At 40.6% G+C, this 27,101-nt stretch overlaps 2 protein-coding genes across 9 annotated transcripts in view; both read right to left on the bottom strand.

Annotated features, from left to right (window-relative positions):
• Positions 1-20,762, bottom strand: part of LOC143360705 (uncharacterized) — a 55,374-nt gene extending 34,612 nt beyond the window's left edge. For 7 of the 8 annotated variants that reach the window (XR_013083327.1, XR_013083329.1, XR_013083333.1 and 4 more), the window contains exon 1: positions 20,141-20,761. The gene's annotated coding sequence lies outside the window, so the exon portion shown is untranslated. Of the gene's footprint in view, positions 1-20,140 lie in introns of all 8 variants that reach the window. The other variant, XM_076799835.1, reaches the window with a different exon arrangement.
• A 2,048-nt stretch (positions 20,763-22,810) lies between these two features.
• LOC143360836 (C-mannosyltransferase dpy-19) lies at positions 22,811-26,971 on the bottom strand. Its single transcript, XM_076799991.1, has 9 exons — positions 26,772-26,971; positions 26,571-26,683; positions 26,340-26,477; positions 25,903-25,971; positions 25,185-25,514; positions 23,800-24,622; positions 23,486-23,648; positions 23,301-23,429; positions 22,811-23,222 (listed from the first exon to the last, which is right to left on the bottom strand). Exons 1-9 carry the CDS (start codon positions 26,827-26,829, stop codon positions 23,009-23,011), a joined length of 2,037 nt encoding a protein of 678 aa, XP_076656106.1. The 5' UTR covers positions 26,830-26,971; the 3' UTR covers positions 22,811-23,008.
• Positions 26,972-27,101: the final 130 nt, after the last annotated feature.

Here is a 27,101-nt window from a genome sequence, read left to right as displayed (position 1 = left end):
CCTCTTGACCTACAATATCCAGTCATACTCGTGACGAAGATTCTCAACAGAGTCTAATAAATATGTTATTAATAGACCGCGGATTTTATGCATTTATGATAAAAATGGGTATGCACAATTTAAAGCAGCGGCCATATTGAAAACATTTATGGACGTCAGCGTATTAGTTTCAGTTTAACAAGATGATTAGAGGAAGATCAAATCTTTTATTTGCCCCCTGTGTATTACAACGAATTCAAATATTTTTTATTTTGCATAAAGATCCGCAGTCTAGTTATTAATTTCCTTTAAACCGAAATAAAATTATATTCTGGCGTTGTTAATGCGCAGTTATTGAAGAGCATATAGGCATACAATGGATATACATTAGATTATATTTTCTCCTCTTTTTTTAGGAAATTACGAATTACAAAAAAGTTCTACCTTTGGCTCCTAACGCTAGCATAGCAAACCTCCCCCGCAATTATACAAGTTTTGCGCTCCAAATTCACCATTTTGCAGAACCAATTCATCCTCTTTCAAATCAAATTCACTTTTTTGAATTTCTAATTTGTATATATATTATAAATATTTAGATATATATGTATATAAAGACTTATATATTTGTAAAGATTTATATATTTGTAAAGACCTCGCAATTTCCCAATCTCCTACCCTCCAAAATAATTAATAACTGTCAACAATTTTCCAAGTTTGATCGACGACTGGAAAGCGCATATGATTAATTTCCTTTAAACCGAAATAAAATTTTATTCTGGCGTTGTTACTGCACAGCTATCGAAGAGCACATACAATGGCTATAAATTTTCTCCTCTCTTTAAGAAATCACGAATTACAAAAATGTTCTAGTCACTGAAACCGTAAAACAAATCGTAGTGCCAGGGTTTAAAAATGACTTTCTCAAGGAAAAAGAAAATAAAACGAAACGGCGTAACGTTCTATCCTGTGTTTAATCGCCTTTAGAAAACGTTTAGTTTCCTAAAAATTAGTTGAAGATATGCGAGAAAAATTTCTCTGGAAGGAGGCCCGAACTTTCGACAGCAAATTACAGTATAATCGCCGGCCCTGCGCTGTATTTAATTATCCAAGAAAGTGTACGCCATTAGCGCGTCTTTTAAATCGAACGCCAATCACGAAATTATCTATCGCGTGCGAACGCTCGGGCTCCAATCATGAGCTGTCGATCAACAAGTTGCAATCGTTGGATCTCTCCCTCTCCCGCGGAGCGCGCACGAGAAGCGGCGCAGCGCGGCACGGCGCAGCGCAGCGGCGTGCACCAGCGATTTTCAAGTCCACTACCTGCTCGATAATTACTCGAATTTTTCCAGACAGAATAATCTCGCGTTTTCCTCTCCTATTCCCACCGGTGATCGTGTTTATTCAATCACTTACGCAAGCAGCTCGCGAACGATTACAGCCACCGGTTCTCCATGGGCGCAGTCCGCTTTTGAAATTCACCTAATATCACTCCCTCTCTCTCTCTCTCTCTCTCTCTCTCTCTCTCTCTCTCTCTATGCCTTTCTCGATTCTACTCGACTCGGAAAAAAGGAATATTCGTATTACGCCCGGCTCGTTAACCGCTCGTGAAAGTCCGCCGCCACCGCTTCGCAACGAGGAAAAAGAAACATGGTTGACCGGCAGATACGTAATTAGAATTCCCGAGCGAAGATGCGCCCGCGATTGGGACCACTGGGGAATTCGGGAACTTTGCTAGGAAGTCGGACAAATTAAAGAAATTCCTGAAAGTCCGTGTATGGACGGCCTCGGAAATCAGACTACCCTCTAAACTTGTATTCGTTTTCGAATAATGTGTTTCAACAATTTTTTAGCCTTCTTTAGGAAAAAGAAACACGGTTGACCGGCACTCGGAAGCGCGCAGATACGTAATTAGAATTCCCGAGCGAAGATGCGCCCGCGATTGGGACTACTGGGGAATCCTAGGACTTCGTTCGGAAATTGGAAAACTTAAAAAAATTCCTAGAAGTCTCGATAGTCATACTACCCCCTAAACTTGTATTCGTTCTCGAATAATGTGTTTTAACCCTTTGCACTCGGCGCTATTTTCATTCTAAAACTAAATTTTTCTTTCGTCTTCGAATATTTTCATTTCATTCATACGAAACTGATCCGATTTACACATATACACTCGCCGAAATTTCTATAAAGTCACTGTGTTTTGTAATGAATTCTTATAATTATACCATTACCAATGAAAAATTTGTATTTGGTAGCATTTCGGGATTACATAAAGAAAGCATACACGCCGATTTCAAAACATAAGTATAACATTTATTGATAAAAGAAAACAAAAATATAATTTTACACAGAACAGACTGCGAAATTTCTATAATGTCAGTTTCGTTTTATACGGATAAAGTTGAAATTAACAATTGTTTTTTTATTATATTTATTTTAATATTTAGTGTAACCTCCATTTTTTGAATTACATTAAAAATGCGATTGGGCATTGACGAAACTAACTTTTGTAGCGTTTCTGTTTTAACAGACGCCCATGCTTCAATCACCGCATCCCTTAGTTCGCTAATGGAGTTGTATTGTTTGAAGTTTTTATAAACTTGTCGCGCAATGATACCCCAAACATTTTCAATAGGATTTATGTCCGCAGAACAAGCAGGCCATGGCAAAACATTGATATTTCTTTCAAGAAGCCACTGCTTTGTGTGCTTCGACGCGTGCACTGCAGCATTATTATGCTGATAAATAAAATTGTCATCTTCAATATTTTCTGTAAAGGGTATTAGAACCATGTCTAACAAATCCGTATAATTTTCAGAATTCATTTTGTGTTTTATGAAACACACTGGAGTCCTTTTGTCAGCATTGAACGCAGCCCATATCATTAGGGAACCACCGCCAAAGTTACGACTCATTGTTACACTTTTCTCATTTCTCAGATCATGCCAATAATATTTACAGCCATCAGGCCCATCCAAATTAAATTTTTTCTCATCTGAAAAAATGACAGACTCCCACTCTTTCGTCCAGGACATGTGTGCCCGTGCGAAATCAAGACGGGCCTGTTTATGTGTTTCTTTAAGGCCTGGTTTACGTTGCATTTTTGTCCACACAAATTGCCCAGAATAATTTAAAAGTTGTTGCACACGTCTTCTTGTTACTGGGAGCTCCAATTCAGCTCGCAATTGTGCTGCATTTTTCGTTTCCTTAGCCGCAGACCTCATTAATAATGAATGTTGTCTCTTTGACAATTTTTTATTACCACCTTTAAAATGATTTTTTCCGTAATTTTCACGTAAATTGATATAATTATTAATCACAGTATATGACCGATTAATTTTCTTAGCAATTGCGCGATTAGAGCAGCCCATATTTTTATAAGCATCGATCGATGCTTTTTCTTCAATTGTTAGTACTTTTCCTCTCGGCATTGTACTACACGCGAATCAAATTATAAAAAACAGGATTTCTATGAGTTCTAATACTAATACTTTTAGAATGTTTGCAATTTCCCGTAGTTCTCTGCTCAGAATCCAGAGAAACACTAAGTGACTTTATAGAAACTTCGCACTTGTGTTCTGCACCACGCAGAAATAATTAAAAAAAACGTAAATAGTAAACAATGCGGTCTTGAGTGCGCGGTCCTTCTATCCGAGTGTCAACAAAGCACAAGGCCAGATACGATAAAGCAACAGAAATTGTAATATTTTAAAAATATCTATGAAAATGACGATGACTTTATAGAAATTTCGGCGAGTGTAATATTTAAATGTTTACCATTGAATAACAATTTTCGTAATGTTACAAATATTTTGTAATATTTGTTGTAATTTCTTTGAAACAATGCCACAACAATTTCCAGTGGTGCTTCCGAGTCACCACTCGAGTGCAAAGGGTTAAGAATTTTTTAGCTTGACACAGTATGCTGTTCGGCTGCAACTTCTTCGGATTTATTGGCAGAAACGCAACTGCGACCTCACACGAGTCCATAAAAAACCGCGGCACATTGTTAAGCAACCGCTCGGCTTGGGAACGTCGTGGAGCCCGTAACTTCCAGCAGTAGTCGTTGGTGAGTCAATTGCGGTAGTTCGAAAGGGCCATTAAGCAGGAGGAACGTTCACGAAGATATTCCCGACGATCCTCCGCTTGTTCGAAAGAATATCAGACGCCAGCTGTAAGCCTGTGGATCCTCCGAGTGGATCCTCCGAGTGGATCCTCCGAGTGGGTTTTCCTCCCCGACGGATTTCAATTCACGAGTGAAATGATTCCCGGGCCACAACGGCGGATTCAAACCAGTTAGAGGCGACCGTAGAAACCAGGTTAATTTTCCCTCGACTGATAACAATGTCGTTCGGAGGAAACCAGTCTTGAAGATCTTGTCTCTATTATGCTCGTCGACTCTTTCGTCCCGATGTGAACACGCCGTTTCTTCCCTGCCGTTTGCGCCGGAAGTAGGTTACGCGAAGAAAGTTCGCGTTTCCGTGCACTGTGCGCTCCGCGCTGCGCCGCGCCGCGCCGCGCCGCGCCGGGCGGACTCTTCGAAAAAGAATTCACTTTCGCGGGCCCGTTTCGACAGGTGTCCTTGAATCACTATCGAATTCCGTCTTCCTGCTTCGCTTTTATCAATCTCGCCGGCTCCTGAATATTCACGAACCGGAATTATTTATTGGCCGGACCGCCCGGCCTTAGAAATCACTATCCCCGTTTGTCTGGCAATTTTTTACGGGGAAAGTTGCGGAATTGTTTAACGGCGCAACGGTAACTTCCGAAACACGAGTCGAATAAACGTAGATTGTAATTTTGATAACGGTTGAAAGCAATGGCTTTGCTCTAGAATTCTTTTAATCGTTTTATTCTTGATTATGTTTTGCCTGCTCAGTTTTCCGACAAATGCGCAAAATCCGCAGTATAATTATCAATGTTGAACACGGGGAATTATCTGCCATCGACACTAAACGCCTTGGGAAAACTCGGAGAATTGTTTCCTGTGTAACCGAGCCGAGATATATCTGAGTTGATTATCAATAGAGGAACTGAAATAATCACCTACTGGTGTTTGTTCGCGAGAATGGAAGACTCGGAGAACTATTGACCGCCAATGTGAACTAGAAAATGTTCGCTGGTCGGTTATAAACATTCTGCCTGCAACAATTATTCACTGCCTCTGTTAAACTCTCATTGCGAACTCAAAGAATTATTTACCAGCAATATTGACACTAGAACGACCGAGCAATAAATGCGACTGACGTGTATTGCTTTGTAACAGTGACAAGACTGTGCCCGTTCGGACTTCATACAACTTTTATTGTAATATGTGCTTGAATGAAGAGGTTCGTTAAAAAATTTCCGACGAAAACATTTTTACAATTTCAGTAATAGTAAAATAAATAATTAGGAAGCAGTCACTTTGACTGCTCCGGTCGTTCTAGTGTTAAATCTCCACGAACACTGGAAAAAATGATTTCAGTGAACCCTCCAGGATGGCAACAATTTCCTATCGAAATGAAGCATGCAAATAACGATTTACCAACCACCGTCAGATGCTCTTAAAAATCTCAGAGAATACTATCAACGCTACACTCGTTTAAAAAACGTGTCAATAATTTCTCATTAGCATGAACCACCTCCGAACCGGTCGAGAACAATAATTACCAGCATCAAATTCCCATAGAAACCAGAAAGTACCAAAAAAGAAAAAGAAAAAAAAAAGAACAGAGACGCCAGGAGTCCCATAAAAAATACGGACGGCCGTCAAGCAGGACCGCTTTATAAAACAACGAATTTATGGCCACTTATTTCATCCTAAAGCCGGTGGCCTAGCAGGCTGTATCGGAGATTCTTCTCGGAGGGTACTCGTTCGAAAAGATCGTGGCCCATCAAAGACACGATAATACTCTCGAGCATGCTTCCTAATCTCGTGGTCGACTGGCTAACGCCGGTTAAAGGTATACAGCGCTCCTAACCAGTATGGATTATGGGACGCGACCACGGTGAGAGGTGTGTCGTTCGATTAGGCTGGAATGCCGAGAGGTGTAGCATCGGCCAAGGTCAGAAAAAAATCCTCCTCGAAGGCGAAGCCACGCGAGATACACAGGATAGATGCCGATCCACCGAGAAGCCCGGACTTGTTTTGGAGCAAGGAAGCGCGAACCAGTTCGGAGAACACGAAATTCCTCGCCGGAAGACCCGCTGGACTGGCCATGATCCTGAGGGGATTCGCCAGGACCCTCGACCATCCTGGAAATTTTTGGAAATTATACCAACACGGTGAGGAATGAAACAGGCCATGGAAAATTTTCTTTGTCAATCGTAACGTGGTTTTGTCCTTTATTTTCGAGTCTTGATATTGAGATTTTTGCGAATCCTTCGGGAGGATATTACGAGGCCCAGCCTTGATCCTGAGGGGATTCGCCAGGACCCTCGACCATCCTCGAATTTTTTGGAAATTATACTAACACGGTGAGGAATGAAACAGGCCATGGAAAATTTTCATTGTCAATTATAACGTGGTTTTGTTCTTCATTTTCGATTCTCGATATTGAGATACTTGCGATCCTTCGGAAGGTTATTACGAGGCCCAGCCTTGATCCTGAGGGGATTCGCCAGGACCCTCGACCATCCTGGAAATTTTTGCAAATTATACTAACACGGTGAGGAATGAAACAGGCCATGGAAAATTTTCTTTGTCAATTGTAGCGTGATTTTGTTCTTCATTTTCGATTCTCGGTATTGAGATTTTTGCGAATCCTTCGGGAGGATATTACGAAGCCTGGCCTTGATCCTGAGGGGATTTTCTAGGACCCTCGACCATCCTGTACATTTTTGGAAATTATACCAACACGGTGAAGAATGAAACAGGCCATGGAAAATTTTCATTGTCAATTATAACGTGGTTTTGTTCTTCATTTGCGATTCTCGATATTGAGATTTTTGCTAATCCTTCGGGAGGATATTATGAAGCCTGGTCTTGATCCTGAGGCGATTCGCCAGGACCCTCGACCATCCTCGAATTTTTTGGAAATTATACTAACACGGTGAGGAATGAAACAGGCCATGGAAAATTTTCATTGTCAATTATAACGTGGTTTTGTTCTTCATTTGCGATTCTCGATATTGAGATTTTTGCTAATCCTTCGGGAGGATATTACGAAGCCTGGTCTTGATCCTGAGGCGATTCGCCAGGACCCTCGACCATCCTGGAAATTTGTGGAAATTATACTAACACGGTGAAGAATGAAACAGGCCATGGAAAATTTTCTTTGTCAATTATAACGTGGTTTTGTTCTTCATTTTCGATTCTTGATATTGAGATTTTTGCTATTCCTTCGGGAGGATATTACGAAGCCTGGTCTTGATCCTGAGGGGATTTTTCAGGACCCTCGACCATCCTGGAAATTTTTGGAAATTATACTAACACGGTGAAGAATGAAACAGGCCATGGAAAATTTTCTTTGTCGATTGTAGCGTGATTTTGTTCTTCATTTTCGATTCTCGGTATTGAGATTTTTGCGAATCCTTCGGAAGGATATTACGAGGCCCGGCCTTGATCCTGAGAGAATTTGCACAGACCCCGCGATACCATAGAAATGTTTATAAATGACTTCTGCGTCATTAAGAACGAAGGAGACCATAGAAAATTGTCTATGTCAATTATAACCTTCGAAAATGTGCCTCTTTCATTTTTGATCCTGGACATTTTTCCGAATTCTTCGAAAGGATATTACGAGGCGTAGAAACGACTTACAAATTGTTTAGCGTGTTTCTACACCCTTAGAAAATTGCGCACAATTTCCCAAGCCGGTTTTCTCCGGGCAATTAACGAGCAGGTTCTCATTTTAGCTCCGTAGGGTGTCGGATCGATCAGAGCCGCGCGATTTCCGATCATCAGCGATGGCCGTAGGATTAAGAGATCCATCTGTGATTTATTAGCGCGTCGATCGCGGCTCGATCGAGGGGGGGCCTCAATCGGCCGGATCTGGGGAACGATCTTCGCAATTGCCGCGGCAGTGGGACGGAATTATGCTTCATGATTGTGACCTTTGGCCAATTAGAGTCTCTCCTGGCGAGCAATCAGCCGGCCTACGTGAAAACGATATCTGGTGTCACGAGCACCGTGGCCCCGGTAAAACATTGTGGCTCTAACTCGGTCATGTGAAACTCTGTCGCCCACACTATAGCTCTGCCTCTCTCTCTCTCTCTCTCTCTCTCTCTAGCTTGTCTCGGGAACGTTCCTGTCTCCTCCGAGCCCGGAAAGGATGCTGGCCTCCACCTTGAAACCGTTTCTCACGATTAATCAACGATCCTCCAACGGGAAACTTCATTTGAACCGAGGCGATCGAGACCAGTGTTCGACGAGGGCTCGAACGAAATGCCGGAACGGTTAGGATAGCGTTCGGCATAGCGATTTCCGCGTCTGGATTTGGCGTGCACCGTGGAAACCAGCTCCGTTAGAAAGAGAGAAATTTCTCCGCAACGCACGGATTAAAAGAACCGCGCCGATAAACGAGTCGGGGATCGTAAACGAGCCGGGAACTTTCATCTGGGAAGACCTCCAATTAGAAACCCCGTCGATCCGAGCGAACCTCGCGATCGAACCGACTGCTCGCGAGATTTATTTGACAGTGGAAAGCGCGTTTGGCACTGATAACGCCGACCGGCTTGTAACGATTACTCGGCGACGCCTGAACACCTGACCGACTCGATGTTTCGGTCGAAGAAAGGACTTTATTGCTACCTGGAGCACGGGATCAAACGCAATTCCTCGGCTCGAGGAAACGAACGCGTTCGAGATCGATCGACTGGAAGAAGCTTCCTTTTAAATCATTACGTACCACGATCCCCTTTTCAGGAACACGGATTGTACTGAGGAGTGGCATAACACCAACTGAAAACAGATTCCAGGCCCCACCCTCCTCGTATGAGGATTTTCAATCGATCATAACAATAAATAATTTAACTTTTGGCATAAACTGTCTTAAACATGTAAATATCTAGAGTAACAATTTAAAAATAATAATTTGGCGTTTGATGGATTAAGAGGTTGAAATTGTTTTTGAAATGAATAAGGTGAATACAGTGACTTTTCTATATATGTCGCCAAGGTCTGGATGATAAACGTCGCGGAATTACCCCCAGTATGCCGCGAAGCTCGAGAGGCCTCGGTCGCCGAGGAAACATAACACGGCTCGGTTATGTCTCCTGGACGACATGTTGTTGACATATATCGAGAATTCACTGTAGTGGTATTAGGTGATAGAAACGATGATTAAACGAATTCAGGAATGTCAGTATATTGTCTCGAGTGTATGAAGATGATTAACACTAGGTTCACGGGACCCGTCAAAATGACGGGTTCTAATATTTTTAATCTAAAATTATTAAGATTCTAAGGATGCATACGTGAGAAATTATTTAGCAAATTTATTTGGGTATATATTATCTTGAGAATATTTCTGAGAATGTGGGTAGGACGTTCTTGTTATTTCTATAAAGTAATGCAAAATAGTCACTTTTAGTTTCCCGTAAACTTAGTGTTAAAGAACAATTTTCTATCTGGTTTCTATCTCTCACAGTTCGTAAAGATGAGTTTTATTTTCCGTAAAGATTCGCAATGTTAAGTAGACACTCGGAAGAACTTGTAGTTTCACGAAAAAAGGATGAAAAACAACAACTATTTTCAAGGGAATAAAATGGTGTACTCAAGCTCGACCTACTAGAAGAAGTTTCGTCTCAGGAGAAGTTTAAAATAATTCTTATAAAGTAGTGCAAAATAAATTTAGTTCTCCGTAAACCTAGTGTTAAAGAACAATTTTCTACTTCCTTTCTCTCACACTTCGTAAAGACGAGTTTTATTTTCCATAAAGATTCGCAATGTTAAGTAGACACTCGGAAGAACTTGTAGTTTCACGAAGAAAGGATGAAAAACAACAACTATTTTCAAGGCCATAAAATGGTATACCCAAGCTCGACCTACTAGAAGAAGCTTCGTCTCAGGAGAACTTTAAAATAATTTTTATAAACTAGTGTAAAATACATTTAGTGCTCCGTAAACCGAGCAATTGTGTCTCACGTTTCAAATAATCACTACTGCACAAAATGGAGTCCGAAGCGAAGAGTGGGAGGAAGAAAATTCGGTAAACAAAAGATCAAAGAACGCTGACGAATGGAAATAGAGCCGGTTGGAATGGCCGAGCGCATAATCCCGAAAACAAAGGCACCCGGAAGAGCATGGTAGTGAATTATCGAGGGGGGGGGGGAGGGGAGGTTGAGTAACCGCTTGAGGACGATGTGGCCGATGCGAACGACCGAAGGTAACTCGAGCGAATTAGATCCTTCTAAATCGAGTGTTGGCACCGGTGCCAGCACGCTGCGTCGCAGACTATACCGGGGACCGGGGTGACTGCATCGTCCTGTCGAGAAGTGGGTTACGAATACTGTTCCCGCGAGAAAGTAACCGAGAGCCGATCTGTCTCGGTGGCAGGGGAAGATTAGGCGCGGCCGTCCGGTTTGCATCGGCGAACGCATTATCGTTGCACGGTGCACTCGACGCAGCCCGAACGCGCGAAAAATTTGGGCCCCGAAATCGCACTTTCGTCCCTGAAACACCAATTAAACAATTTTCCGTTCCGAGCGGTTGAACAATTTGAACGTTCGCCAAATTAACGTTTCGCCTTCGATCAAAATAATTTGTATGCGCGCTGGTATTTAACGCCTTAATTACCACCGCTGCAATTTATTTTATGGTTACTAGGATCTGTATGGAAAATAAAAATTTTCTACTTGAATTGCAACAGACTGAAGTGAAATAGCAATTTTTTTTTGCTTTCTTAATATGTATAATAGGTTGAAAATAAGGTAACAGTAACATTTTTCTAATGTTTTTACTGTTTTAAAATACGCCTACCCATTTTTGTCATAAATGCATCAAATCCGCAGTCTAATGATTACGATAATTGGAATTTCTTCGATGCCTATAATCGACTGGGAGAAATAAAAGATTATTGTATAACTTATTGTATAATTTGTTCTCTGACGGCTGAATATTGACTACGATAAAATAGAATTTCTAATTTCGAAAATTCTATTTGAAGTCTTCGTCACGAGTCTGACTCGATATTATAAATAATACAAAGGGTTAATGAACATGGCACAATATTTAGGGAGTACACAACGTTGTTATACTGAATTCCTTTAACACTAGAACTACCGAGTAATAAATACTGACTGATGTATATCGTTTTGTAATAATGACAACATCAAACCTCATATCATTTTTATTTTAATGTGTACTCTAATAAATGATCATTCAAAAATTTCTGATAAAAACATTTTCATAATTTCAGTAATTGCGAAAGAAAAAATTAGGGACCAGTCATATCGAGTGGTTCGGTAGTTCCAGTGTTAATGTTTCGCGAAGGTGGCACGTTCGTTTCATACAATATTTTAACGACGAAGATAGGCAGCGAAATAGATGGCGGTGTTAAACAATTTTTATTACACGTGAAACATAATTCAAGCTCCTGTAGCAACGTTCAAAATGAACGGATTTGGAAAACGAGAATACAGTGAATTCCCTATATAAGTCACTGCGAGCCTCGCGTTTAAAGGTCACTGGGACTACCCACACCACCACGGATACTGATTTATACATTTCCAGCATGCACTGTGCATTTCAAATGCAACGTTCGGCGAGAACCACAGACTTCGTCTAAATGTCACTCGCCAGAACCGCGCAAATGACTTATATCGGGAATTCACTGTTTTGTCCTATGGCCCAAAGATTGCACTATCTCTACAAAACCTTGTTCCATCGGGATGCAATGGTAATATAGTGGTTAGGCTATACAGGAGTCTATTCTACTCAAAGTCATGTAACCCCCTTAAAACTAAATGAATCTGGAAAAATAAAAACAGTGTCCCAGCTCAAATATTGTGCCATTTTTACAAAATTTTGTTTCATCGAAATATACTGGCAAAAGGGACCATTTTCTACGTTTAGGTCACACAGATGTCTGCTGTACTCAAATTCATGTAGCACCTTTAAAAATAAATGAATCTGAAAGTGTAAAAATATTGTCCCAGCTTAAATATCGTGTCATCTTCACAAAATTTTGTTTCATCGAAATACACTGGCAAAAGGGACCATTTTCTACGTTTAGGTGACACAGGTATTTGCTGCATTCAGATACATGTAGCCCCCTTAAAAATAAATGAATCTGAAAGAGTAAAAATATTGTCCCAGCTAAAATATTGTGCCATTTTTACAAAATTTTGTTTCATCGAAATATACTGGCAAAAGGGACCATTTTCTACGTTTAGGTCACACAGATGTCTGCTGTACTCAAATTCATGTAGCACCTTTAAAAATAAATGAATCTGAAAGTGTAAAAATAGTGTCCCAGCTAAAATATTGTGCCATTTTTACAAAATTTTATTTCATCGAAATACAGTGGCAAAAGGGACCATTTTCTGCGATTAGGTTACACAGGTATTTGCTGCATTCAGATACATGTAGCCCCCTTAAAAATAAATGAATCTGAAAGAGTAAAAATATTGTCCCAGCTAAAATATTGTGCCATTTTTACAAAATTTTGTTTCATCGAAATATACTGGCAAAAGGGGCCATTTTCTACGTTTAGGTCACACAGATGTCTGCTGTACTCAAATTCATGTAGCACCTTTAAAAATAAATGAATCTGAAAGTGTAAAAATAGTGTCCCAGCTAAAATATTGTGCCATTTTTACAAAATTTTGTTTCATCGAAATACACTGGCAAAAGGGACCATTTTCTACGTTTAGGTGACACAGGCATTTGCTGCATTCAGATTCATGTAGCCCCCTTAAAAATAAATGAATCTGCAAGAGTAAAAATATTGTCCCAGCTTAAATATCGTGTCATCTTCACAAAATTTTGTTTCATCGAAATACACTGGCAAAAGGGACCATTTTCTACGTTTAGGTGACACAGGTATTTGCTGCATTCAGATACATGTAGCCCCCTTAAAAATAAATGAATCTGAAAGAGTAAAAATATTGTCCCAGCTTAAATATTGTGCCATTTTTACAAAATTTTATTTCATCGAAATACAGTGGCAAAAGGGACCATTTTCTGCGATTAGGTTACACAGGTATTTGCTGCATTCAGATACATGTAGCCCCCTTAAAAATAAATGAATCTGAAAGAGTAAAAATATTGTCCCAGCTAAAATATTGTGCCATTTTTACAAAATTTTGTTTCATCGAAATATACTGGCAAAAGGGGCCATTTTCTACGTTTAGGTCACACAGATGTCTGCTGTACTCAAATTCATGTAGCACCTTTAAAAATAAATGAATCTGAAAGTGTAAAAATAGTGTCCCAGCTAAAATATTGTGCCATTTTTACAAAATTTTGTTTCATCGAAATACACTGGCAAAAGGGACCATTTTCTACGTTTAGGTGACACAGGCATTTGCTGCATTCAGATTCATGTAGCCCCCTTAAAAATAAATGAATCTGCAAGAGTAAAAATATTGTCCCAGCTTAAATATCGTGTCACCTTCACAAAATTTTGTTTCAACAAAATACACTGGCAAAAGGGACCATTTTCTACGTTTAGGTGACACAGGTATTTGCTGCATTCAGATTCATGTAGCCCCCTTAAAAATAAATGAATCTGCAAGAGTAAAAATATTGTCCCAGCTTAAATATCGTGTCATCTTCACAAAATTTTGTTTCATCGAAATACACTGGCAAAAGGGACCATTTTCTACGTTTGGGTGACACAGGTATTTGCTGCATTCAGATACATGTAGCCCCCTTAAAAATAAATGAATCTGAAAGAGTAAAAATATTGTCCCAGCTAAAATATTGTGCCATTTTTACAAAATTTTGTTTCAACGAAATATACTGGCAAAAGGGACCATTTTCTACGTTTAGGTCACACAGATGTCTGCTGTACTCAAATTCATGTAGCACCTTTAAAAATAAATGAATCTGAAAGTGTAAAAATAGTGTCCCAGCTAAAATATTGTGCCATTTTTACAAAATTTTGTTTCATCGAAATACACTGGCAAAAGGGACCATTTTCTACGTTTAGGTGACACAGGTATTTGCTGCATTCAGATTCATGTAGCCCCCTTAAAAATAAATGAATCTGCAAGAGTAAAAATATTGTCCCAGCTAAAATATTGTGCCATTTTTACAAAATTTTGTTTCATCGAAATACACTGGCAAAAGGGACCATTTTCTACGTTTAGGTGACACAGGTATTTGCTGCATTCAGATTCATGTAGCCCCCTTAAAAATAAATGAATCTGCAAGAGTAAAAATATTGTCCCAGCTTAAATATCGTGTCACCTTCACAAAATTTTGTTTCAACAAAATACACTGGCAAAAGGGACCATTTTCTACGTTTAGGTCACACAGGTATCTGCTGCACTCAAATTCCTGTAGCCCCCTTAAAACTAAATGAATCTGAAAGAGTAAAAATATGCCATCTTTACAAAATTTTGTTTCACGGAAATACACTGGCAGAAGGGGCCTTTTTCTACATTTAGGTCACACAGGTGTCTTCTGCAAATGCCTGTAGCAGTGTTAAAATTGCGCGAATTCAAAGATAGTGTCGCAGCTTAAATATTGTGCTAACATTACAAAATTGATTTTCGTCGGACAGGAATGGTAAGATGGAGTGTTTGCCACGTTTAGGCAGCTCGTGTCTCAGTTTGCGACGATCAGGTTGATCGTGTCCCGTAGATTCAGGACGACGGGCTAGCCGCCGGCTGTGGCTTTGCTCTGTGTACGGCTTCGAAGCTGCTTTTAAGCCGCCTCGGTCCGGAGCTTCGACGTGTTTCTTCAACAAGAGAGACACGATCGCCTCGATGCGTGGAACGCGCGTGCCAAATTCCTTAGGCGACGACGCAACCGGCAGCAACGCTTGTCTGTGTTCCGCGTGGTTTCGAGGTCAGGGAAGAACGGCTATTTCGCGGACTAGGAGTCTTCTCTCCTCGATCACGTCCCCGTATCGTGTTTCCTGCCGTTCACGCCGCACAGTGGGCAATTTGGACAAAATCGGATTCAAAATCAAGGAACTTTCGATAGGAACGAGGTAGAGCGATGAAATCTTTTTTAAATGAAAGCTGCAACATTGTAGAATATGGGAAAAATAGAGAGATTATTACCATCCGATCATTTCAACGAAAAAATTACTTCATTAGTTTTTGTCACAAAAATCTATTTTTCGCAAAATCCTCAGGCCGTAGACAAATTTTGAGACCAGATTTGAAATCAGCGCGAACAAATCTATGGGAAATGATGTATAGCATGTTAAAAAGAAATTTTTTCCGCGCGCGGTATTGGGAAAACTAAAATTTTCTTGAATTTGTGCGCGTTTAACGAATTTTCTCGTGGTTAGAAAACGTTCGTACCACAATCTCTCTATTTTTCCCATATTCTACAAAGTTGCAGCTTTCATTTAAAAAAAATTTCATCGCTCTACCTCATTCCTATCGAAAGTTGCTTGATTTTGTCCAAATTGCCCACTGTGCGCCGGTCAGGAACGAAGCCGAGGAACGCGTCCTAGCCCCAAAATTCCTCATCAATTTTCTTGGTTTTGGAATTTTCCTAAATTCCACTCCCTCGAACAGGATTTCTCCTCTAATTATGCACAGATCGTTTGTAAAATCGAGATAATAAAACTTGTACCACAATTATAACACGAACAGAACAGTTTGCACCAATGTGAACACTACGATTAGAACGCGGATGTTATACAAACAAATGAGCAGGCGAAAAGTTTAAACAGTACACTCACGGTGTATTCTTCACTCCACTCCTCCACTCATCGTTCTATTATTTTCCATGTACCATAGGAGGGGGAAATACATTTCTGTATATTCCCTGGTTCTCGCAAAGGATGCAGAAAATTTTTGCATATTGTCGCGCAGTGGTATAAAACGCGAAATTTATTAACATTTTGGTGTAACTTTTATACCTTTTCTTGGTTTTTTTTAAATACATTTACAAATTTAACAACTTTTAGAGACACATTCTGCTTAGTAAATATATTATACCTCGACGTTTTTGAAAAATCGGTCTTTAAATAGAGTTTGGTTTAGTGCCTAGTGTTTTTTAGTCGTCAGAGAGTCCCGACGCGTGCGACTTTAAATAATAATAACTTGTGATATTGAACGAGATTGGTAATAATTCTTGCACGATTATATAGAAGAAAGCGTGCCGTAGATATTCCATTTTGTAAAGATTCCATGATCTCTTCTGTCTTAGAAGATATACTGACCTAATGGACAAGGTATACTGAGGTGTCCGACTTTAAGCAATAATAACTTGTGATATGGGACGAGATGGGAAATAATTCTTACATGATCGTGTAGAAGAAAGTATGCTGAAAATACTCCATTTTGTAAAATTCTATGATCTCGTACGATACAGAAGATATTCCTTGCGGAGTCTTAAGAATTTTGAAAATTTTCTACATTGCATTTGGCATGACATGTTTAATACATTATGAATAGTAATTTTTAATCGACAGTGGTAATTTATAGCTTCAAGATAAACCTTTCATTAAAAAAAAAATTGGAAGGAAAATATTAAAATCGTCACGGCATCTCAAAGAAGAAAAGCAATTTTTTCCATGAGAAAGGCTGTCTTCAAAACTTCCAACTGTGACCGTTTATTACAGTAATCATATTGATTAAATTTTATTAATTTTTTCATTTTCAATGGATATTTAGAAAGCCAGTTGACAGTTGATTTTTTGGCAAAATGTCATTTCGCGTTTCAGACCACTTCGAGGCGGCCTAACTGTGGCGCAACTAAAAAAATTGCTTTTCCGAATTTAAAAGGAAATGAAGAGTACCTGAAAGCTAGCAGCGAACTCAAATGACTAACCAACTCGTCGTCCCGAATTAAAAAATTAATTAATCCTGCGGGGCAATATGACTTGGACCTACCAATTCGGTAAAAATAAATGTTAAATGAATTAATTGAGTCGTCGCGTTTCTCGAGCCTGCTATCTCAATTCTCAATATAATCAGTATAATTCTCAATATAATTCTCGATTCTCACAATATAATAGATTTACATACTTTCTCAATATAATAGATAGTATGCTCAATTCTCTATCGGGATCCTATTCGAATTTACGCGTTCAATATCATTTCCACCGATGCTAATGCGACTCGATAAAAGTGAATATTAAAAATATTAATCTATCGAATTAGAGTTCATTGCGGGGATCAAAGGTCGCCGGCAAAAACAGAGGATTTTATTGAGCACAGTTCGAAGTGGAACGGTGGTGTTGGCAGTAAAAATTGCGACGGCGAAGGCTGGGAGCTGCTTCTGGAACGCAGCGTGCGCAATGACGAATGCAGTACGCTCGGCAATTGCAGTTTTACTGTGCACTAAAAGCCACTATCTAGTTACAAGAATTCTTTTTTATATCCTCGAACGCTGAGCTAGACGATCAGCTGTTACGTTTTCCGGCGAATCGTGCTGCCAGCTATTCTCTCTGTCGAGAGAGGAATAAAACGAGTCTCGCTTACGGTAAATGCCCACGCGGCACGGAACGTTAAGCTCGAAGAAAAAAGAAAAAAAAAAGAAGAAGAAGAGAAGAATCAAATTTATACATCGACACACTCCTCGCGCACTCTTCCATTCAGGGATACCAAGGATCGGTTATGGAAATAAAGCAGTTGCCCCGTGATCGAAGCTGAACGCGAGGTGTACTCTAATTATTTCCTAATTATTTCTTTTTACGTTTCGTTTTACGATAACTTTCTACAGATTGATGCAGTCATCGCTCGGACGAACCTGGGATTTAATATGATTTGTTGTTTCGAGAGCCGCGAATGTTTTCTGCAGAGAGATAAGATAGGTCGATCGCAGTAGTCACTGTCCCACATGCATTCCATTAAGATGAAAATAAAATTATGTCACCGCGCGTATGCAACATTCGCCGGTTTATCTGATAACGTTACAGGTCAGCAGAAAATTCAATGGAAAGTAGTTGCGGACTACCGTGCTGACATAGTTGAGCAAGGATACAGTTAGATCGAACAATCGGAATCCAGCGAAATTCAGGGTGAGCGTAAAATTCGTTTAAACAATGGACACCCAGAAGAATAAAAAATATACTGAGCATATTCACGGACCTAATTAAATGGTTCAAATCTAGTAAAATTCTAGGAGGCATAAAGACTGTTATAACTCAATTTAGGAAATAAAATTCCACTGAATGCCCTGATAAATTGCACGTGCAATTTATAACAAACCTTGCATAAAACGAAGCCCGAAGACTTAAAAATTAGTTGACTTGAAAAATGCAACGACTCGATCTGACATTCAGTTTTACCAAATTGGTAAGTGGGGCTCCATCTTCGACAATTTTCCAACAGTTTTATCACTGCGTATCAAATAATTATTTATAGAAAGCGGACTCTTGTGCAAAATAAAAATTGTCTTGTAGGATACAGAAGCTGAATAGGCGTTTTCTTCTTCTTCGTGTGATTTTAGTGAGCTGAGAATAACACGGCATTTCTATTTTGAATGTCACCTACTAATTGTTGTCATGAATGTATAAAACCCACAGTACAATTATTAGAATAATTTTTAATCGTGCTGCGACAGCCCTTAAAGTCTATTTGAGTGTTAAACGACTATCCACACATTGTTCCTAATATTTCTATCGGCTGGAAGACAGTGCTCGAAGGTACCAAGGCCCACGCACATTAGAGCGCGACTGCTAAGTAGAAAATATTAGTGTCATTCATAAATTAGGGACAGTGCAGTCAATGGACAATTAGCCTTCCGTGTGCTCGTCATCGGCCAAGGTAGAACAAATCTGAACCAGAAAACAGAAACAATTCCTTTTTACATTAATATGTCCATTTATGCTATTCCAAATTGGTCTTGAAAATTTCAAATATATTTTCGATAAAATAACTCGTATAAAGGGCACAATTCCATTTGAAACATTGGAAAATTAATAACAATGCGGTGCTCTGAACTTGCTTTTCCGAGATTACTAACATTTCTTTTCCATGGACAGTCTGTTTCTCGTCCACTAATTATTTATTTTACTTCGGAGCAAAAATTCAAACATCCGCATCTTTTAGATAAAATAACTCGTATAAAGGGCACAATTCCATTTGAAACATTGGAAAATTAATAACAATGCGGTGCTCTGAACTTGCTTTTCCGAAATTACTAGCACTTATTTTCCATGGACAGTCTGTTTCTCGTCCACTAATTATTTACTTTACTTCGGAGCAAAAATTCAATCATCCGCATCTTTTAAATAAAATAACTCGTATAAAGGGCACAATTCCATTTGAAACATTGGAAAATTAATAACAATGCGGTGCTCTGAACTTGCTTTTCCGAGATTACTAACATTTCTTTTCCATGGAAAGTCTGTTTCTCGTCCACTAATTATTTATTTTACTTCGGAGCAAAAATTCAAACATCCGCATCTTTTAGATGAAATAACTCGTATAAAGGGCACAATTCCCTTTGAAACATTCGAAAATTAATAACAATGCGGTGTTCTGAAGTTGCTTTTCCGGGAGTACTAGGACTTCTTTTCCACGTGGGATTGCTAACAATTCGAATTTCATTCTGAAACTTCTGGATCACGTTCTCGACACATAACGGCTCTGATTTATGCAATAAAAATCAATTCCCTCGACCTGTTATTCCATTTTCCTGCTTCACCGTTCCAAAGTGCGAACTGCATATATTGAAAACAGGTGCGACAATGATCACCGTTAAAAATCATTAACAGATCCGCTGCAACAATGATCGACGTGTTCGTGTGCAGGATGATCGAAGGATCACGATCGAATGAAAAAGGTCAGCCGGTAGATCGGCGATACCCGGCGAATCGAGGCTCCGGAATGAGACGAAATTAGAATTCCACCGCGGAACGAGCACAATTTCGAAATTACTGTGCAGCGGAGGGTCGGCGCATCCGATTGAGGACTGCATTTACATTGTTATGCTCATTGAGCGAATTAATGCACCGTTCATAAGCCGACGCAAGGACGCGAGGCGGAGGCGTCCTTGATATTCCACAAATCATTTCCTTCGTTAACGAGACCGCGGAAAGAAACTGACAACGTTACCCTAAAGGAAACAAAAAAAAAAAAGAAAAAGAAATTCTGTACTCACTGCAGAGTGTCAATGATTATGCGGACGGACGGTTGCCGCGGAATGCAGCCGCATCGCTGTCTGGAGTCTGCGAGTGCGCGCGGATCTCGATCGATCGGATCCTGGCGAATGCGATTTCTATGTTTTCGCCTTTGTCATTGGCATCCTCGGCCTGCCAATTTCCGGTCCGGCGCGTGACTAGCTCTCTTCGAAAATGCTCAAATTCTCACATTTGTTCACTGAACCCACTTATCCCACTGAAACCGAAAATCGGCCGCCGGCTCTTCATGCGAATTTCGAAATTTCTTCTCCGGTCCGATTTTTTCAACCGTGATACACAGCGGAATTTTTTTCGGGGCTGATCGAGGACGTTTCTACCGAATCGGAAACTTTCACTGTTTAGGGAGCGCGTAGAATTTCACTGGTGCCCCCGGTTTCTGCAATATGGGCAGGCCTCGGTGGCCTCGGATTTTTCGGACACGCGATAGCGCGTTGTAAAGAGACACTCGCGGCGGCCCGATCGAGGATCGATGATTTTTAATTGACCGACGCGGAGAGGCGTGCTCGAACGGTGCCAGCTGTGGCCGAGCGAGTAATATTGCCGCGAAGAAGCCCGGACCGGGACTGACTAGCCATAGGATTCATTTGGGTCAGCGGCACAACGTAGTATAGCGCTGCCAGGGCTCCGACTATACTGCCTGTTACACGGCGAAGTGAAGGTGCTACGCCGCGTGGCTATAACGGAGCTATCTTCGCGGCAAGGTTCGATTTTTCGTCGCCTGATTCCGATTCCACGGCGCGACTACCTCCGCGGAAAACGCGGCCGACTTTCAGCGAAATCGGCGGAAAAATTCGATTTTTTTCTACTGCGCCTCGAACGAGGAGCGCGCGCGCTCTAATCTCCGGTCGTTACTCTGATCGCGAACATGCGTCGGCTTGTTTACGAATTTATTTCCAAGAGGATACACAGTACACTCTTGCGAAACCTTTGGATTCCGTAGAGACGTACTTTTGACCTTGCGAATATATTTTTTTTAATTATCGGTCTGGTCGATGAAAAAATTATACTCGAAGATGACGCTTTAACCCTCGAACGGTTTCGGTGCATTGTTTAGTAATTTTCTAGAACATATTTTCGAAGGTAGTTCTTTTCATCTCATTTAATTAATTCCACTGAAACTGACCAATTGAATGACGATTTTCATATCCTTTTTTTTCGTTAATTATTGTACCGTCTGCTCGATAAAAAATTATACTTGAAGATGACGCTTTAACCCTCGAACGGTTTCGCTGCATTATTAATTTTCTAGAACATATTTTCGAAGGTAGTTCTTTTCATCTCATTTAATTAATTCCACTGAAACTGACCAATTGAATGACGATTTTCATATCCTTTTTTTTTCGTTAATTATTGTACCGTCTGCTCGATAAAAAATTATACTCGAAGATGACGCTTGAACCCTCGAACGGTTTCGCTGCATTATTAATTTTCTAGAACATATTTTCGAAGGTAGTTCTTTTCATCTCATTTAATTAATTCCACTGAAACTGACCAATTGAACGACGATTTTCATATCCTTTTTTTTCGTTAATTATTGTACCGTCTGCTCGATAAAAAATTATACTCGAAGATGACGCTTTAACCCTCGGACGGTTTCGCTGCATTATTAATTTTCTAGAACATATTTTCGAAGGTAGTTCTTTTCATCTCATTTAATTAATTCCACTGAAACTGACCAATTGAATGACGATTTTCATACCCTTTTTTTCATTAATTAATGTACCCTCTGCTCGATAAAAAATTATACTCGAAGATGACGCTTGAACCCTCGGACGGTTTCGCTGCATTAGTAATTTTCTAGAACATATTTTCGAAGGTAGTTCTTTTCATCTCATTTAATTAATTCCACTGAAACTGACCAATTGAACGACGATTTTCATATCCTTTTTTTTCGTTAATTATTGTACCGTCTGCTCGATAAAAAATTATACTCGAAGATGACGCTTGAACCCTCGAACGGTTTCGCTGCATTATTAATTTTCTAGAACATATTTTCGAAGGTAGTTCTTTTCATCTCATTTAATTAATTCCACTGAAACTGGCCAATTGAATGACGATTTTCATACCCTGGGTCAAGCCTGACCCGGACTCCGAGGGGTTAAAAGTGGCGTGACTCGCCGCTGAAGATAATGGCGGCTCAAACATCTACCAAATAACAAATTCGAAAAGTGGCTAATAGCTGTACTGAGTAGCAAAACTAGTTGCACAAGTTAAAATTTGCAAAATAGTTCAAAATTTAAATACTAAAAATTCTTTGGTTATTTTTAGTTGTACGACGGCTGTAACTTAGCCAACGGCTTAGAAAACATCAAACAGTGTCAGCCAAATTAGTTGAACAACTTTTTCTACATCCCTTTTACCATTGAAAAATGCCAGAGCTCCGTATGGTTAAATAAAAATACAAAAATGTCAGAAAATTTGGTACTTTGCAACAGTATTACAAGAACGACACCTCAAAATAACAAAACACTCTCGACACACGCTTTTAAAAATATTCGACAAGACCTTGATCAATTACACTCAAATTTCAGAATTTATTATCGAACATACGAACTATGAACAATGTACCTAAACTAGTTCTCAACACTGGAGTAGAGGACACAGGATAGACCAGATCACAAACGCGCCTCTTAGAAAATCAGCCTAACGTTTTATTCAAAATCTATCATCTAACATCTCTCCTTTGGCTCGCACTCACGCATCCGTGTTTACAAAAAATATATATATTTATATAAGTATGATACATAACTGCCTTTCTCACTCTCTCTCCCGGAAAAATATCTTCTCTCGAGGTATATTCAATTTGTCGTTCCCGAATTCAAATGTCCTCAAGCTTGGTAGTTCAAAGGGTTCTTTGGCTTCAGCACGACGTATTGCGAGTAGTCTAGTTGTAGGACAACGTATCTGTGGTTCACGAACGCCCTCTTAAAGGGATACGAGTTCCCTTGGTACAAAGTAGGGCAGAGGGGTGGTTTCCCGATGGCCTTGGCAGTTCCGTTGTCAACCATGTCCCAGAGATCGATCATCTGGCAGCCTTGTGGCCTGAAAAGATAAAACACCCTCTGCTGTACCAGAAAAAGGATGATTCCTTTCTATTAAAAATCCTGGCAGATTAATTACAATTTCGCAAAGCCCAGACACGTAGGCTTCTCCAGGATAACGTATCCCACTCTCATGTTCCTCAGTGTCATGTACACAGAGGACACGTCCTTTCTGCTGAAAATCTCGTACACCTTCATTGTCCTATCCCTGAAACAAAAGAGCTGATAGCAAACAGACCAATCGGAGACTCTAGATCCCCGCACCTCATCTCCTTGCTCTCGTAATAGGGGTTGTTGACGATAGGCCTGCGAGTCGACAGCATCAAGTTCGCCATCAAGGACATCTTGCCGGCGAACACCGCATGTTCCGGAGTGTTCTTCTTTATCCACTCGAAAAGCTGTTCCTGCTCGATGTTGCTGAACTCTCCTGCAAGGTTAAAAGATCCACTACTACCCCCAATTCCCTATACTAACGAATCTCCTAATGTAGACTTCCGAGAACTCGAATCAAAAGAATATTTACAACCAAAATAAATGAAGACTACTCGTACAGAGCCTACAGACTCTCTCGTAATTACCAATGACGCTTCTCTCCTCGCGGAACCTCTCCAGCCCATGATAGGACATCGCCGATATCACCAGAACCGCCAAAGCCATTTTCACCATCTTGTTCTTCAGCCCGACTTTGTCCAGGTATCTACTAGCGCAGACGGTCCCGGCAATTATACATAGATGCGGATTCATGAACAGCTTCAGTCTCATGATGAACACAGCCATGATTATAAACGCGCCAGTCTGCAGTCCATTGTACGCGAGGTCCGCCTCTATGCACTTGGGGTAGCCTTTGCTCTTGAAACCCCTGTACCAGTAGTAGACTATCAGAACCCCAGCTAGCACGGCGAGCGGCAACAGCATAGTCCTTATGATAGCGTCGTAGCTTCTGAACGGCAGGAAATCGAACTCGGCCGAACAAGTGTAGAGCATCGTGTGGAAGTCTTTGTAGTTGGTCAGCTTCGCTTTTAATATGCCGAACACGTGCGCGTCGTCCTCGGATAGCAGCGACAACAGGGACTTCAAGAGCCATGTGCTGACCACTACGAGAACTATCTCGAAACCTGTCCGCAGTTCCCTGCCGATCAACCGGATCAGGACATCTTGGAAAGTTATGAGGACGCTGGTGACCAGCAAGCACTGGTACAGCGAGAAGTGCAACAAGCTTCCGTCGGTTATCTTCGTGGCCACGTATATCGGCCACAAGTGCGACAAGCAGATGGATCTGTACACGTCGTTCGGTATCACCTTCATCCATTTTAGTATGAGCAGCGCGATGATCTGCGTGGTGAACACGAAGTGCGAGAATTGCCAGAAGCACAGGCTCATCAGCGTCGACCATCCAATTTCCTGAAACGATTCAAGTGCTGGTTATGTTGCAGGAGTACCAGGCTCGTCGGCGTTCGCAGATTCAACCAGGAACTCAAAACCGGTATTACGTCAGCAAAGCTATACCGAAAACCGAAATAAATACCGGCGCTTTTAGGTTGTGTGGCAAACGCTACGGTGTTTACCATAGTCCTCTTACCAGAAGATAAGAGTTCTACGATAGGCAAAAATTGCCTGATACGATACAGCGATTTACAATGGTTTTTTAGCGCGAGCGAGAATTTTGAAGCAGCACGCTGAGAACGAACGTTGCAAGAGTGCTATATGTATTTCTATCTATGCATGCTATATCTGTGTTCTTCAAGTTCTTTTAAAAATCTTTCCCGTTTCACCACAATCCCTACACCTTATCTGTATAGGATTTAAAGCGTTGCCAAAAAATATTCTGAAAATTGTGTTGCAATAAAATAAGAAAATCAAGAAAATTACCGGTAAATATAAGTAAACATACTGGTATTTACATATAGCGGTATGACGTCATACCGGTATTTTACATTTCGGTATAAGTCTGGGCTCAACGCACCACCAATAAATTTGTGGGCACGATCACGTGACTCGGGCTTTCTCTCAGGAACACGGTCACCGAGTACATCTGATAGAGTATCACAGGGTAGGCGAAACTCTCGCGGAGCGGCGGAGTCCATTGCACTCGCGTGCATTCATTGTGATTGTAGAAGAACAAGAGCACAGCGATGATCCCACTGCCCAGGCTCTTGCCCAGGTACGTGGAATAGAGGAACAGCGTCGCGGCAGTGAATACCGTGCTGGTCCACACCACATCCAAGTAGAAGTACACTGGAACTTCCAGGCCCTTGCAACTGGTCACGGGAGGCACTCCTTCTCCTCTTTCTATCTAAAATCCACGTTTTTCTGGTCACTCTATAGGAGGAGGCTGCTTTACTTTTTATTGTATACAGAGTCGAACGCAAGATATCGTAACACATTATGTACCAACGATTACATCATGGGAGTCTATGGCCCACAGCCGAGGATTTTTTAATAGATACTCCAACAGCAACAGAAACTTTGATCATAAATCAACAACTCACACTCAATAACATAACCTAATAATTGGAGTTACCGTCTAAAAGAAATTTTTTAAGCTTCTATTTGGTACAGTAGAATGATTGAAAAGCCTATTAATGAGTATCTGGTAGATAAAGTGTTACGACTGAGGAATCGAGTGCTCGTGGGTACAAGAGCCGGACTCTGGATACAAATCCGATATAAACAAATCTTACTTGCCAGCACTCCTCTACAGAAATGATCCCCAAATTCTTGGCACAATGATACAGCCAACCAGCTAGCAACTGCAATCCAGAAACTGTTATTGCCTACCGTTATCGTATGTAGACTGCGAATTTGGTGCATTTATTTGATTCTATAAAATTCTGCACAGTCCAGATTTGTTCTAGTTCAAATCTTAACTGGTTTCGACGCCCTTGGAATGCATTGTCAATACAAGTATTGTAGACTAACTAACACAGACATAACAATACAGTACAGGGTATTGAAAATACATTCTTATAAACTGTATAAACAGTGATTTCGTGTATAATTACGTAGCGCATTTCAAGGTCACAAAAACCAGTGTCCCCTTCTGTATACAATCTTGAAATATTTGCACGAACATCCGCAGTCGAACTAACATGGGATTTCCCCAATTGGAGTACAGTACCTCTGGCAGCAGACTATACTTTTTACCGGCGTTTATAACATTGCCATATTCCGAAATGTTATCGTGGCTGATTTTTTCCCAGCCCTCCATGAACGTCTTCGATTCCGCGATAGTTTTGAAGTAGGAGTAATACATTCCCTGCGAAATAGGAAAACAAACGAGTAATATACCGGATATTTCCGGAGTAGCGAAGTTTGCTTGGCCTTTCGGAATTCGGTCAAGATTTCGTACCATTTCCGTGCGGAACGACATTTCCCTCTCGATCTCGGACAAATGCGAGAAATGCCGGTCGCTTTCGAATATTGTGGACACATGCCAGCGATGGAAAATCCCAACTGCCAAAGCTATCACAGAGAACGATGAAATTATACGATACACTTGATAAATGTACTCGCTTATGCCGTTGGTTTTTTGAAAAAAACAAGTTTTTACCTATAATATTTACAACGAACTCGTACCGACTGTTGTTCCTGTCACTCTCCGTCGCCATCTTTGGCAACTGATCGGTCGCGGTCACGTGACTGCCGTTCAGCGCCACGATTCGTGTCGGTTCAAAATGTCCGTCGATTGCTCCAAAGAGGTTCGATCTTTTATCAACTTTCCCGTCAAAAATACCGCTCCGATCCTCTCCGTCTCTCTATCAGTTTATCAAGCAAACATCAGAGTATTAAAACCGTATGCGTTATCGTATGTATCACATCTACAAATTAATGAATATTTGTGTACGTAACCCCTCAAAACTTGGCCCTAAGGAAATTCGAA

The sequence above is a fragment of the Halictus rubicundus genome, chromosome 1, assembly GCF_050948215.1.
Source record: "Halictus rubicundus isolate RS-2024b chromosome 1, iyHalRubi1_principal, whole genome shotgun sequence".
Taxonomy (NCBI): domain Eukaryota; kingdom Metazoa; phylum Arthropoda; class Insecta; order Hymenoptera; family Halictidae; genus Halictus; species Halictus rubicundus.
The sequence above is the reverse complement of the archived record's forward strand: the minus strand, read 5'-3'. Positions and strand labels throughout refer to the sequence as shown.

What these genes read in the sequence shown, in the direction of transcription:
- LOC143360836 (XM_076799991.1), bottom strand. Translation starts at nt 26,829, where the DNA reads ATGGCGACGGAGAGTGACAGGAACAACAGTCGGTACGAGTTCGTTGTA. An exon ending in TGTCGTTCCGCACGGAAATG is followed by an intron (nt 26,478 to 26,570) that starts GTACGAAATCTT and finishes CCTATTTCGCAG; the next exon opens with GGAATGTATTACTCCTACTT. An exon ending in TGCCCACAAATTTATTGGTG is followed by an intron (nt 24,623 to 25,184) that starts GTGCGTTGAGCC and finishes GAATCGTTTCAG; the next exon opens with GAAATTGGATGGTCGACGCT.